The sequence below is a fragment of the Crinia signifera genome, chromosome 5 (assembly GCF_055691185.1).
Source record: "Crinia signifera chromosome 5, ASM5569118v1, whole genome shotgun sequence".
Taxonomy (NCBI): domain Eukaryota; kingdom Metazoa; phylum Chordata; class Amphibia; order Anura; family Myobatrachidae; genus Crinia; species Crinia signifera.
The window spans coordinates 306,997,785-307,011,492 of NC_139221.1; the positions used below are offsets into that span (position 1 = coordinate 306,997,785).

Consider the following 13,708-nt stretch of genomic DNA (forward strand, 5'->3'; position numbering starts at 1 on the left):
GCCCCAGCTGCCGCTTGGGGGAGCAAGCCACAGTGGGGTCTATGTGGGCTCCAGCACCCGCTGGACGCACTGACATGCTGCTGCCTGCCACTGCCCACTGGCTGAGCACCGGAGGCGAGTCAGCCGCGGCGCGGGTGCGGCCATGGCAGAGACGACAAATCCCCCCCACACTGATTCAATTCACTGTACACAGCCGGCTATTGGCTACTGTATATAGGAAGGGCTTGCTGGGGCGGCCTGGTATGTGTCGGAGCCAAACTTTTTGGCAGAGGGGAGCAAAATTTATAGTTACGCCACTGTGTGTTGCCAAATCTAAAGGCAACCATACAATAGTGAGAATTAAGCACTTCTCATCCGGTTCCGACAGATCGGGCTGACAAATTGGATAAAGTGGCCGATTGTGGTTCACTCGTGGTTCAGACGTAGCAAAAACAAGACTACGGGCCTGATTCAGATCTGATCGCTGAGCTGCGAATCTTTGGATAACATAAGGGGAAAAGGTAATGGAAAACACTCTAGCATCACAGCGCCTATCAGCGTTACCCGTCCCCAGGGCCTGAATAAGGGTTCCAGCCGCAGCTAAAAATCTGTAACAGGCTCAGGCCCCCGCTCCATTCATATGGCTACTTACCGCCCTAGCAGTACTGGCATCAATCACAGCCTTGGGGGGGAGGAGCCAGCCTCGGCTCTCACAGGATCTCCTCTTCCCGGCATCCCTGCCTTGGTGACGCCGGCAAACCCAGCAGGCATCACTGCACCCACAGTGCCCGGGGAAGATCTCACAAAACCTTGCTTGGCCCCAACTCCAGTAGCTCCAGGAAGTGTTCCCATTCCAGCACAATCTATTGTGCCAGCGCTGTGGCCCCCGCCCCACCAGGACCCAGCACTCCTAACAGCCTATTGGTTAATCAGGCCCTGCACAGCCTTCTTGCATGACGATGTGCGTCAGACACATTTCTCCTGGTTGTAGACGTCTTATTAGCCTCATACAATCAGGTACCCTAGTCTGTGGCACCCTAGTCTGTGGCGCCCTAGTCTGTGGCGCCCTAGTCTGTGGCGCCCTAGTCTGTGGCACCCTAGTCTGTGGTACCCTAGTATGTGGTACCCTAGTCTGTGGTACCCTAGTCTGTGGCACCCCAGTCAGGAATTAGCTTGAGCCACCACTGGTCCGTTTTATCATATTTTACAAATATTAATATATTAAAAAATGTCTGTCTATCATGAACGCTGTCATGTCGACCTATTTCAGGTGTCGATCTAAGGCCTATTGGCCTTCAGTGTTTGACCCAATGCATGTCGACATTAATAGGGTTGACCTAATGACCATATCCCCAAATGGGCACCCCTCTTTGCATGTGAGCTCTCACAGACAACGGTATCCAGTCATTACATAAACATTCAGAATGTCGACCTGTACAAAATGTGCACGGTGGAAATGTTCACCACGTCAATATGGACAGATTGTCAGCGTCATAATGTGGAGAGTCCATTTTATGGGTATACTGCTGTATGGTACGGTTACGCTGAGACCGCCATGCTGACATTATGTACTACAGCAGCGCCTCCTTCGTCATATCAGCATTGTCCCTGCTTCCAATACCTATAGGCAGCACTTGGTTTATTACTATAGTGTTTCTCATTGACAGTTACTTTATGTCTTGTTCTGCTGTTACTGTGCATATAGTATACTGTATACAGCTGGGGGGGGGGGGGGGGCTTTGCGACACCCACATATACAGTAGAAGTGAACTTTGGGTACTTGTGTAGTTTCACGGCGCCAGTATGGCGCCGTGCGTCTGAGTCCCCTTGCGTGGCTCCCTTCGCTCGTCCACGCTGCGGGCTCGGTGGCTCGCTACGCTCGCCACGCTATTTAAAATCAACTCCATGCCAACATGGATAGTGGAGGTATGAACTATCCATGTTGGCATGGAGTTAAGTTACTTTTTTTTAACATAGTTTGTGGCGAGCGTAACAGCCGGAAGTAGCACGGCGCCATGCTGCGAAACTACACAAGTACCGAACTTTGTACTAGAACCTTTTGACATGAGAAGTGCTGAGATGACCACAGGGCAATAGAATGATTGGGGTATGGATCACTGGACAGACAGCAACTAGGTCGACAAGCATGAGGTCGACACCACTAGGTCGACATGACTGAAGGTGTCGACATGACTGAAGGTTGACAAGGGGTTAGGTCAACAGGGTCATTAGGTCGGCATGGGGTAGGTCGAAAGTCAAAAGGTTGACGAGGGTTTTTTTTCACTTTTTTTTGGCACAAATGTTGACATAGTCAACATGGGCAGTAAAAAAGTGCACCACGTCCCCTCAAATGCCTCACTGTGCTCGCCATGCTTCGGGCACGGTGCACTCGGCAAACTATTTTATTCTCCCACCAAGTGGATGGTAGGGCATGAAATACTGCCTGTCGGCACGTCGGCTCAAAAAGAAAAGTGAAAAACCCCATGTGGACCTTTTGACTATTGACCTTCCCATGTCAACCTAATTCCCCTGTCAACCTAACCCCATGTCTACCTTCAGTCATGTCGACTTTCATGCATGTCATGCTAGTGGTGTCGACCTAGTTGTTGTACGCCTAGTGACCGTGTCCCGATGACTGAATCCATTTATAATTTAGAAATGGTCAGCAGCTCTCTAGCCTCGCTGCATCACTGCCCTTATCACCGCTATGCAGAACGGCCACTAGATGGCGCTCCAACCCTGCAGCAGCCTCATCCCGCTGATTAAAGTCAAATTTGGTGGCTCTTTAGGGGGGATCCAAGACTCATTATCATTTCCAACTTGATTCATTTCGTGCGGAGAACCTGCATTCTGGTTCTGCCCCTGCACCAATTCCATCTCCAGGTCCTACCTGCTTTGATGAGTGAATGGGCTTGAGGGGGGGGGGGAGGGGGGGGGGAGTATAGCGCCCTCTCCCCAGTCATCTCCCTGCTCCTCTCCCAATAATCCCATGGCTGCCAGTGGACACTTGTTGTGATATTAAAGTTACAGTCTCCGGACTTTCATCTCAGCAGTTTTATGACACTTTTTTTTTTTTAAACTTAAAACTTTTTTGTGTGTGTGTTTGTAAACGTGCAAAGTTTTTAATTAGGCTCCAGACAGCCGGAGGCAGCAGCAGCGCCACTAAGTCTTCCTGCTCTCTCTGCTTTACAGCACAACAAGCCGCTCTACTCCTTTGAAGACAATGCAGACTATGTCTACGACGTCATGTGGTCGCCGCTGCATCCAGCTCTGTTCGCCTGTGTGGACGGGATGGGGCGCTTGGATCTGTGGAACCTGAATAATGACACAGAGGTGAGCTGGCTCTTTAACCCTTTGTGGCTGGAGCTGCGACTCTGTTGCGTCTTACTAGCGATTCTCTGACTACTCCTCCTCAGTACTCTGCTGTCTCACACTCCTTGCAGGGGCTGTGCATAGTGATGATGTCTGCCTATCAATGCCTGATCGATGTATTATTAAATGTATTATTGTATATTTATTTTATTCATAATTTAAATAATATAATAATCATGATTACCACCTCCATACATTACACAAAAATATTGTATGCAATCAGTTCCTGATTATTTATTATAATGTATTGTAATTGTAATGTATTATTATATTATATTATATATTATATTATTATTATTAATTTTTACTTTATTAATGTAAATGTAATGATGATAATAATTTTACATTAATAATAAATAATCAGGAACTGAATGCATGCATATTTATGCATATTTATGCTTAATGAATGGAGGTGATATATATATTATTATTATTATTATTATTATTATTATTTTTGAAAATGCAATATGTCTTTTTAATGTATGAGATGTTTATTAATCACCGTCTAGAAATAATAATAATAATAATAATAATAATAATAATAATAATAATAAAAGGCATCTTCCTGCCTGCTTCATATTCAGATTTTTATCAATATGTAAAAAATGCAATATGTCTGTTTAGTATCTAATATTCTAAATGAATATCTAATATTATAAAGACTATTATTCATTTAAAAAAAATTCCAATAGGCCTGCTCAATATAGACAACAGCAATATTGTCATCTTTTGAGATTCTCTTCGCTCATTTCTCCTTGGTGTTGATGGGGTTAATGTATCTATAACTTTATGATTTTAGGTTTTATTATTATTATTATTATTATTATTTTAAAGTTACTTATATATTTAATGTTTGTCTAAATTTTCTTATGTTTTTTTTTTTTTTATGACTGGGTTTGTGGCCTGATTGGTGATGGACATAGAAACCACTCATTTGTCACCAGTGGGAAAGATAGTTGGCTTAGCGAACCGGACATCAATTTATTGGTGGCGAAGTGTCAAGCGAAATTTATATTGTAGGCTATGGTTAAAGCCCTTCATTTAAATGTATTATTGTTTTGTATTTTTTTTTATGTAAAAATGTGTGTGTGTGTATATATGTATATATATATATATATATATATATATATATATATATATATATATATATATATATATATATATATATATATATATATATATAGTAATTTATTTCTGTTGATTTCATGGTATAATTCTAATTTAAATGGGAATTTTTTTTTAAGTCACTTTCAAAGCTCGGTAGCACAATTCAAGTAATTGATCTCTATTAAATATTTTTTTGAACTTGGAAAATAAACATTTGTTTAGATTTAAAAAAAGAACAGGCTATTGCACAAATTAGTATTATGACAATAATATATATATATATATATATATATATATATATATATATATATATATATATATATATATATATATATTACAGTATTTCAAATACAATATTTGAAAAATTCCCCAAATTTTTCTCTTCTCTGCTTCAGAGGTTTTTCAATTTTGTGGTTTTGCTCCTTATTATATGTAGTACAGGTAGAAAACCGCTGTCGTATCTCAAATGAATCAGCATCACAGGAATGTTTGAAGTGTTCCCGAGCAGGAAGTATTGTAGCCTTTTTAATTAGGAAGCAGACAGCTGGAGGATATACAGGAGGGGACTGACTGCAAAAAAAAAAAAAAAAACTAAAAATTTTTTTGGGGGGGGAATATAAATGAAGATGTCTTTCAGGTATTATCATTAAATACAAAATGTCTCCAGAATAGCAAAAGAAAAACAAAAATGAAAACACAATTTGCATGACAAATTTACATGTCTAATGAGGAACACCTTACAGAATTTGATTGTTAAGGAAAATATTAAATATAGGCCAAGTACATGGAAAAGTTTGTAGAATATTCTTATCGCCAGACACTTGCATATGAATAAAAGAATATTTAAACTAAACAAAGAATATATCAATTTTACAATTCTATAACTTTTTATATGGAACTATTTTTATTTTGGAATAAATCTTTTTGTCAACAAATCCTAAAAGAGAGTATTGCTCGTATTAATTTTCATATTTTTGTTCTTTTAAAATTACTTTGAAACATATACGGATTATTATTTATTATGTATGGATTATTTTTTTATTATGTATGAATTAATTGACCTTCCTGTAGATTTATAACAGTTTCCTGGATTTTACAATTTGAAATATTTCACGAAGACAAAAGGTACAATTTGGTTATTAGAACTCAGTGCCGAATGCTGTAGAAATATACATTAGTGATAAGAGGCGAAATACCCTTTAAAATTTTCACGGGGACATTATAAACCAGCGTGGAATTTGAAAATGGAAATATTTTTAAAGATTAGAATTTAAAAAAATTCAAAAACAATAATATAAAAAGAAGCCTGCTCCTATAATAAAAATATAGATTACGTTAGGCACAATATATATGATATAGTTTAATGAATTCTGTAATTAAAGTAGTTCTATATTTCTAAAATTTGAAAACAGTTATCATTTTTTTTTCAAGCAGTGTGTTTTTTTTTGCGGGGAGGTTGGATGTCTTCATTTTGGTTACGATATAGCAACTGAGATGCAGTGAAATAATAGCAAGCGTTGCCAATTGAATAGACATATTTTCTAAAAGGGGGATGGTTAAAATACACATGTGACAACACTCATTCAATAAAATGCATATTTAATTTCATGAAACCGTTGTACCCTAATATGCAATTGTTAAATAGCTACAACACGTCTCTTAGACAGATCATTTAGCATACATATCGAGATCTAAAAATTTTTTATACATTTTTCAAAAAATATTCTAATTTAATTTGGTCCTAGTTATAATGTAACGGCGGTAACACACAAACGAAAAATATTAAAAAACAACAGCTTTTTTTATTTTTTTAAATGGAGTTTGAGATTGTATTATTATTGCTCATTGGGATTATTTGACAATGAACCATCGGGGTTAATTGATTGCCTTTGTCCCGACGAATGACCCAGGGAACAGATTAGCGGCTGCCATTTACATGAATATACTTTATCCAGAGCCTAAATAGCATCCCCATTTAATAACATGTTAGGAGAGCGCTGCATGGGGAAATAGAAGCACTCTGCAACCAGTTGAATGCAGTACAGTACAATAGTATTTGTATTAAATAAAATAGAAGTCTCATCCCTCCAAATTGCTACCTCAAACAATTGCTAAAGGACCGTGTCAGTACAGTAGTTTAACTCACATTGTGAATTGCAGAGTACTCGCAGTTCAGCAGTCTGCAGAATTGATGGCTGGCGTGCTGAGCGCTTTGTCCCAGAGAACAGCGGTTCCGTTTCATAGGCTCTGCTGAGGGAGCCGTCACAAAGTATAGCTGCAGACATCCGTATAAAGAGTACTGTATTTAGCAGGAGCGGCTGGGCACCACACAGCTGGCATCTACAGAGAAATGTGTACCACTAGGTCCCGCTCAACTAACTCTGGCATGTTTACGAACTTTTTATTCTTTCAAACACACACAAAAAAAGAGACCATTTAACCCATTTATTTGTGGAGAACTTCTTAAAATTTTAAATATTTTCAAAAAAAATTTAATATGGGGCAAAGGCGCCAACGTGGAAGAATATTAACCCTTGAGTGCCAACATCTCTGTCAGAGATGTTTAAAATAGGAGTGTCAACTCTGTGAGAGATATGCAGCATAGCAATTAAAAATGCCAGCATCGCTCACATTTGTTATATAAATTCAAATAAAAAGAGTTGTGTAAAAAAAAAGATTATATTTACTATGTAAAGTAACATTACAGGTCATTAGGATGAATAAAAATGTTTGCTTGTCAATTTTCGCACCAGTTTTGACAAATTCACTTGGCACTCAAAGTTTTTAATGTTTTTTAAAGATTTTTTTACAATTTTTTGCTTGTTTCTTGTTTTTTTTGTACATGCGAAAATATATCTTTTATACTTGAGACTTTATTTTATTTTTTTGTCATTTCCAAAATAATGCTTGAACGATTTGGCACTGACAATCGTGGTATCCAATAAAAAAAAATAATAAATCACTTTTTTGGGGTTTACTAATGTACTATTACGTTTATTACTCTTTTAGCATGGCCTAAGATTTTAGGTCTTGCAATGTTGCATTTTTTAATTTAGATAATAATCAAAGTAGGTCTACATAACAGATGCTGTATCATTTAACATTCTTGTAAATCATCTATTGTTGATTTTTTAGGCGCCACAAAACAAAAAAACTTTAATGTTATTTAAAAATACTGAGCAAGTTTGTGGACACTATTAATCCCAGCAGAAAATCTTGAGAACTGCAGGGACTTAGTCAAGAACATGACTACCATAGGTGCAGGGGGTGCAGCTGCTATGGGGCCTAGAGCTTTGGGGGGGCCATCTTCCCTCTGTAAGTTAGATGTGCTATCTAAAATGATCAGTATTGGCTGGTAAATAGGGGCCCTTACACACTTTTGCTATGGAGCCTATGAACATCTAATTACACCCCTGCCATGAGTCATTTTGGCAAGCCAAGTTGAGTTCTGTAGTCCCACAACAGTTACAGATTGCTTACACCCTCCTACCATCCTTACACACCCTCAAATTGGAGTAAAAAGTATGTTTTTAGCTGACTGGGAATGCTAAAATTTGTAGTTTCACAGCTGCTGGTTATACCGTAGGTTTCCTAAGTATACCCTATATTGATGAGATATTTCAGAACAGCTAGAACCAAAACTCTGGTAGATTTTATTGTATGCTTTTAGTGCATAATATGGAAAACATTTCCATTACATGCAGAGTGGAATGTGATGAAATTTCTTTAAAAAAAGGCTTATTGTCCCATCATAAATACTACCAAGGTTACGAGGAGCTGTCTACAGAGTGCGGTGGGCTTATATAAGGGAATTTCCTGTATCTGGGGGGGAAAAAGGTGATTTAAAAAAATACATATATATTTTGACATATGCGTTCTTTGGGTGTCAGCTATTACAGTAACGTCATTTGTGTTTTCATTATTCCTACAAATTCAAGGTCCCTACTGCAAGCACAACAGTGGAAGGAGCGTCTGCTCTCAACCGGGTTCGTTGGGCTCAGAGTGGCCGCGAAGTGGCTGTCGGAGATTCTGAAGGACGGATCTGGATATATGATGTTGGCGAGGTAATAAGCAACGTAGAAATGATTTACTGAGGGCTATTTACCAACATTGCTCAAAGCCGCACTAAATATGGAACCAGCACATGTTTACTCTCACTGTACAACTTGCATTAGTAAAATAAAAATGTGCACCTTTAGGCAATATTACTAAATAACTCACATGTCAACATGATTACATGATTAAAAAAACCTGCATTGTCTAGTGCTCCCAGTGGTGAAAATCCAGCGGAGGCAACCATGTTTTTGACTTGAACAAAATTTGTGAGAATGCAGCAGGAACCAGTGACATCACTGAGAAAGCAACCTATGAGTTCAATAGGAACCAATAATATCCCTGAAAATGCAGCCTATACGCTCAATAGAAGACAGCAGTGACATCACTGAAAATGCAGCAATTTCCATTCATTAGGGGCCAGTGACATCACTGATAATGCAGCCTATCCAATCACTAGGAGCCAGAGACATCATCGAACATGAAACTTATCCATTTATTAGATACCTGTGGCATCATAGTAGGCGGAAACCGCTATACATTACCTAATCTATATTTTTTTGTATACAAGGTAATGAAGGCCATAGTCTATGTATAAAAAGTATTTCCAGAAAACATTAAGATTTGTCACTAAAAGGCAAAAAAATATATATACGCTTGATTTAAGACTCCATAGTTGCTATTGGAACAAAATGACGTATGCTTTTTTGAGTTTTAAGGGTCCAGGAAATGTTTTTATTGTATGATGAAATAAAAAGAGAGAGATTTTAAAAAGGAGATCATTATTCTGTAGGATTACAATGAAGAAAAATGGTGCATGCTTAAATTGTTATTATATAAAATATTAAACCTTTTTGTCACGGGCCGCCGCTCATGACGCTTACCCGACGGTGCGGCTCTCCTTTGGGGATTGGAGTCACTGCCCATCTGTCTGACGTCTCCCCTCCCTTGTCAGCATCTTCCAGCGTCACCGTGAATTAGCGGCAGCAGCTGCTCCCGCTGTCCTTATTCCCTGGACGCCGCCATGGCGGTTTGACCAGGTGACCGCAGGTTACCCAATTAGGGCCAATTATTCTAGCCAATTAGAGCTTTTCTTTTGGCATTGTAAGGGTTATTTCCAGAATTCACAAGATGCCAAAGCAACGCTTTTCACAGCCAGTCTGTGTGTGCAACGGCCCTGAGCTCCTCGTCTTGTGATTCCTGCATTTGGTTTGTATCCAAGTCGTTCTTCAGGACTTGAAACATCCGGTCTGACTGGTAATTCACTGATCCTGAATATTCCTCAGTTCTTCAACCATCCGGTCCAGTCTGGTAATTCTCCGGTTCCGAATATTCCTTAGTTCTTCAACCATCCGGTCCAGTCTGGTAATTCTCCGGTTCCGAATATTCCTTAGTTCTTCAACCATCCGGTACAGTTTGTGTGGTAATTCTCTGTTCCTGAACATTCTTCAGTTTTCAGTCCAGTCCATATGGTAATTCTCTGGTCCCTAATATAGTCCAGTCTGTCCAGTAAATTCCCCGGTTCCGAGCTTTCTTCAGTTCTTCACTCTTCGTTCCTGCGTATTAAACACTCATCAATGCTGGCTTAGAGGAACCAGACAGTGGTCCGTGTGAGGCACGTCGGGTGCCTCAGAAGTCTGAACCTCCTTGCGGGGCTTCCTGATGAACATCCCTGGTGTGTTATACTCCGCTCCCTTGCTCTGGATCACGTTAACCTCCATTGCTACTTTCAGCTTGCCTACTGTTCATGCCCACCAATATATCCAACCACCTGCATTACTCCATCCTCCTAGAGTTACCTCTGCCGGAGCCCAAGGACCTCTGTCAGATCCACAAATACCAGGTCCTTGACACCTTTATGTGCTTCATTAACATAACACACAGCTTATTTTATTATATTTTAAGGTTGTGTTTGAATAAAGTGCTTTTCCAACTAGAGAGAAAATACAGTGGAAAATCACAGTATTTAATCAGGGCCGGCACCATGCACAGGGAAATGCAGGATCAGACAGGGGGCAGTACAGCTAGGGGCCCAATGGTGGGAGGGGGGTGCCACAAGAGGATGATGGGGAGGGGCACTTGTGGCCAAGGCGAGTGATGAAAGGAGAGCTGAGGGGAAAGTGGGGGGTGTGGTACGAAGGGGGACGCCACAAGATGGTAGGGAGTTAGTGGCATTTGGGTCCAAGGAGAGGAAAGACGGAACAAAGGGGCCAGCTGCGGGGGAAGAGGAACATATAAAGTGGATAGTGAGCAGTAACAACAGCTGAAGGGAGGTTGTGAGAAGGACGGAGTGCTGATCCCAGTCCACAGTAACTAGCAATACAGTGTAAAGGTCAGTGCTTATGTTAAGGGGAGGACGGCTCCGGAGGTCGGCAGACAAGGGCTGTGTGGAGGGAGGAGTTACAGCAGCAGGAAAGGGAATGATCTCCTTCTAGACACACTCGTAACACTACTTTGCGGAAGAACTGCTCACTCTAAGTCCATCAGCTTCACTTGATGACCCTCAACCTGTGTTCAATCACCGTGTTCTACTACCTTACCGGTCATGCACAGCATATTGTCCCCAGATTTGTGGACTTTAATTTGGTAACTATCAATGTTTATTGGGTTTTAGCCTGTTTATTATGTTTAACCGCTTTACCCTGCACTGTACACAGACATACTAAAGCAGAGTTTATTTTCCCCATGGAGTTAAAATGTGATTTTGAGTTTAAAGGCCTGGCCAGGACCTCGCAGATCTCTGCTCAGGACTTCTGTATGTCTCCACATTACTGTTCTGCACATATGCTGTCGTTTACCAGCTGCTCAGATTAACTGCGAATAAGTATCCTGATTCATCCAAGACATTCTCATGGCCAGACCCTGGTACTATAGTTCTTATGGAAATACAAACCCCAGCATGTTCTACCAGACTGCCATTTTTGAATGGTCTTATGACTGCTACAAGCAAATACTGGTCGTACAGAGAGTGTAATCTGCTGACCGATTTATGTTTAGCGCTGGGTAACGCTGCAAGGAGGAGGATTAGGGGGTGGGGAGAGAGGGTGAGGGTACTTACAGATCCCCTGCTCTGATCCTCCTCATCGGGACGCTGGATTCCGGTTTTTTTTACAGCCGTCATCCCTACTGCTTGGAACACGTAGGAATCCCATTATCCGATATTGACGCCCAGTAATGGTGACATATATTGGCCGATATTTTAGCAAGTTCCGTGAAATCAGTGTAATAGTGTAAATCAGAAAAGTCATATTTGTTATGCTTTTGTTTTAGAATAAGTTTGTTATTATTACATCGGGACCATGATACATATTAGGGTCCTGATTCAGGATCACAGGGCAGGTAGCAAAATTTGCAGCGATCAGGTAAACACCGCCCCACTAGAGTGAAAACGCACCTTACGAATTAATGTCTAAAACCCATCGTAAGGTGCTCTCCATTCAGTGATGTTACCACTAATCGCTGGCTCTGAGCAGCCCTGGACTTACTTGGTGACTGCGATGACATCAGCATGATCGAGGCTGGAGCTGACGTCACACACCCTCCCCTAAAATGCTTGGACACGCCTGCGGTTTCCCTAGGCACACCTGCGTTATTCTGGCATGCCTGTATTTTTTTAGCACTCCCACTAAACGGGCGATTAATGCGGTCAACTATTTTTAGGCATCTAACTAGATGGGTTTGGCTAAGGGTGGTCGATCTAGACAGCATCAATCCGCTATACCATAAACCATGGGGGATGCGGCTGCTGTAGGGATCTCAGCTGTCATCTCTGTTAGTATGGGTGATACTAAATCTATTACTAAAGCAGAATAAGGCTTAATATTTATCGGCCCCTAAAAGAGACGAAAATCACGTCTATGTAGGTCCACTTAGAAATCAGAACACCCTGCATTTTTTTTGCTGTTTATACAGCACCAACATACGCCTGTGCTATACAGCTATACCTGTGCTGTACAGCTATACCTGTGCTGTACAGCTATACCTGTGCTGTACAGCTTTACCTGTGCTGTACAGCTATACCTGTGCTGTACAGCTATACCTGTGCTGTACAGCTATACCTGTGCTGTACAGCTATACTTGTGCTGTACAGCTATACCTGTGCTATACAGCGATACCTGTGCTGTACAGCTACACCTGTGCTATACAGCTACACCTGTGCTGTACAGCTATACCTGTGCTGTACAGCTATACCTGTGCTATACAGCTATACCTGTGCTGTACAGCTTTACCTGTGCTATACAGCGATACCTGTGCTGTACAGCTACACCTGTGCTATACAGCTACACCTGTGCTGTACAGCTATACCTGTGCTGTACAGCTATACCTGTGCTATACAGCTATACCTGTGCTGTACAGCTTTACCTGTGCTATACAGCGATACCTGTGCTGTACAGCTACACCTGTGCTATACAGCTACACGTGTGCTGTACAGCTATACCTGTGCTGTACAGCTATACCTGTGCTATACAGCTATACCTGTGCTGTACAGCTTTACCTGTGCTATACAGCTACACCTGTGCTGTACAGCTATACCTGTGCTGTACAGCTATACTTGTGCTGTACAGCTATACCTGTGCTGTACAGCTATACCTGTGCTGTACAGCTATACTTGTGCTGTACAGCTATACTTGTGCTGTACAGCTATACCTGTGCTGTACAGCTACACCTGTGCTGTACAGCTACACCTGTGCTGTACAGCGATACCTGTGCTGTACAGCTACACCTGTGCTATACAGCTACACCTGTGCTGTACAGCTATACCTGTGCTGTACAGCGATACCTGTGCTGTACAGCTACACCTGAGCTATACAGCTATACCTGTGCTATACAGCTATTCTTGTGCTGTACAGCTATACCTGTGCTATACAGCTACACCTGTGCTGTACAGCTATACCTGTGCTATACAGCTATACTTGTGCTGTACAGCTACACCTGTGCTATACAGCTACACCTGTGCTGTACAGCTATACCTGTGCTGTACAGCGATACCTGTGCTGTACAGCTACACCTGAGCTATACAGCTATACCTGTGCTGTACAGCTATACCTGTGCTGTACAGCTATACCTGTGCTGTACAGCTATACCTGTGCTATACAGCTATACTTGTGCTGTACAGCTACACCTGTGCTATACAGCTACACCTGTGCTGTACAGCTATACCTGTGCTGTACAGCGATACCTGTGCTGTACAGCTACA

The 13,708-nt window shown here is 41.1% G+C and overlaps 1 protein-coding gene across 5 annotated transcripts in view; it reads left to right on the top strand.

The window, feature by feature from the left end:
- DYNC1I1 (dynein cytoplasmic 1 intermediate chain 1) overlaps nt 1-13,708 on the top strand; it is a 261,497-nt gene that overhangs the window by 203,395 nt on the left and 44,394 nt on the right. For all 5 annotated transcript variants that reach the window (XM_083189469.1, XM_083189465.1, XM_083189466.1 and 2 more), the window contains 2 exons: nt 3,172-3,312; nt 8,397-8,522. In XM_083189469.1, the coding sequence (XP_083045595.1) occupies nt 3,172-3,312; nt 8,397-8,522 (267 nt within the window). The remainder of the gene's footprint in view (nt 1-3,171; nt 3,313-8,396; nt 8,523-13,708) is intronic.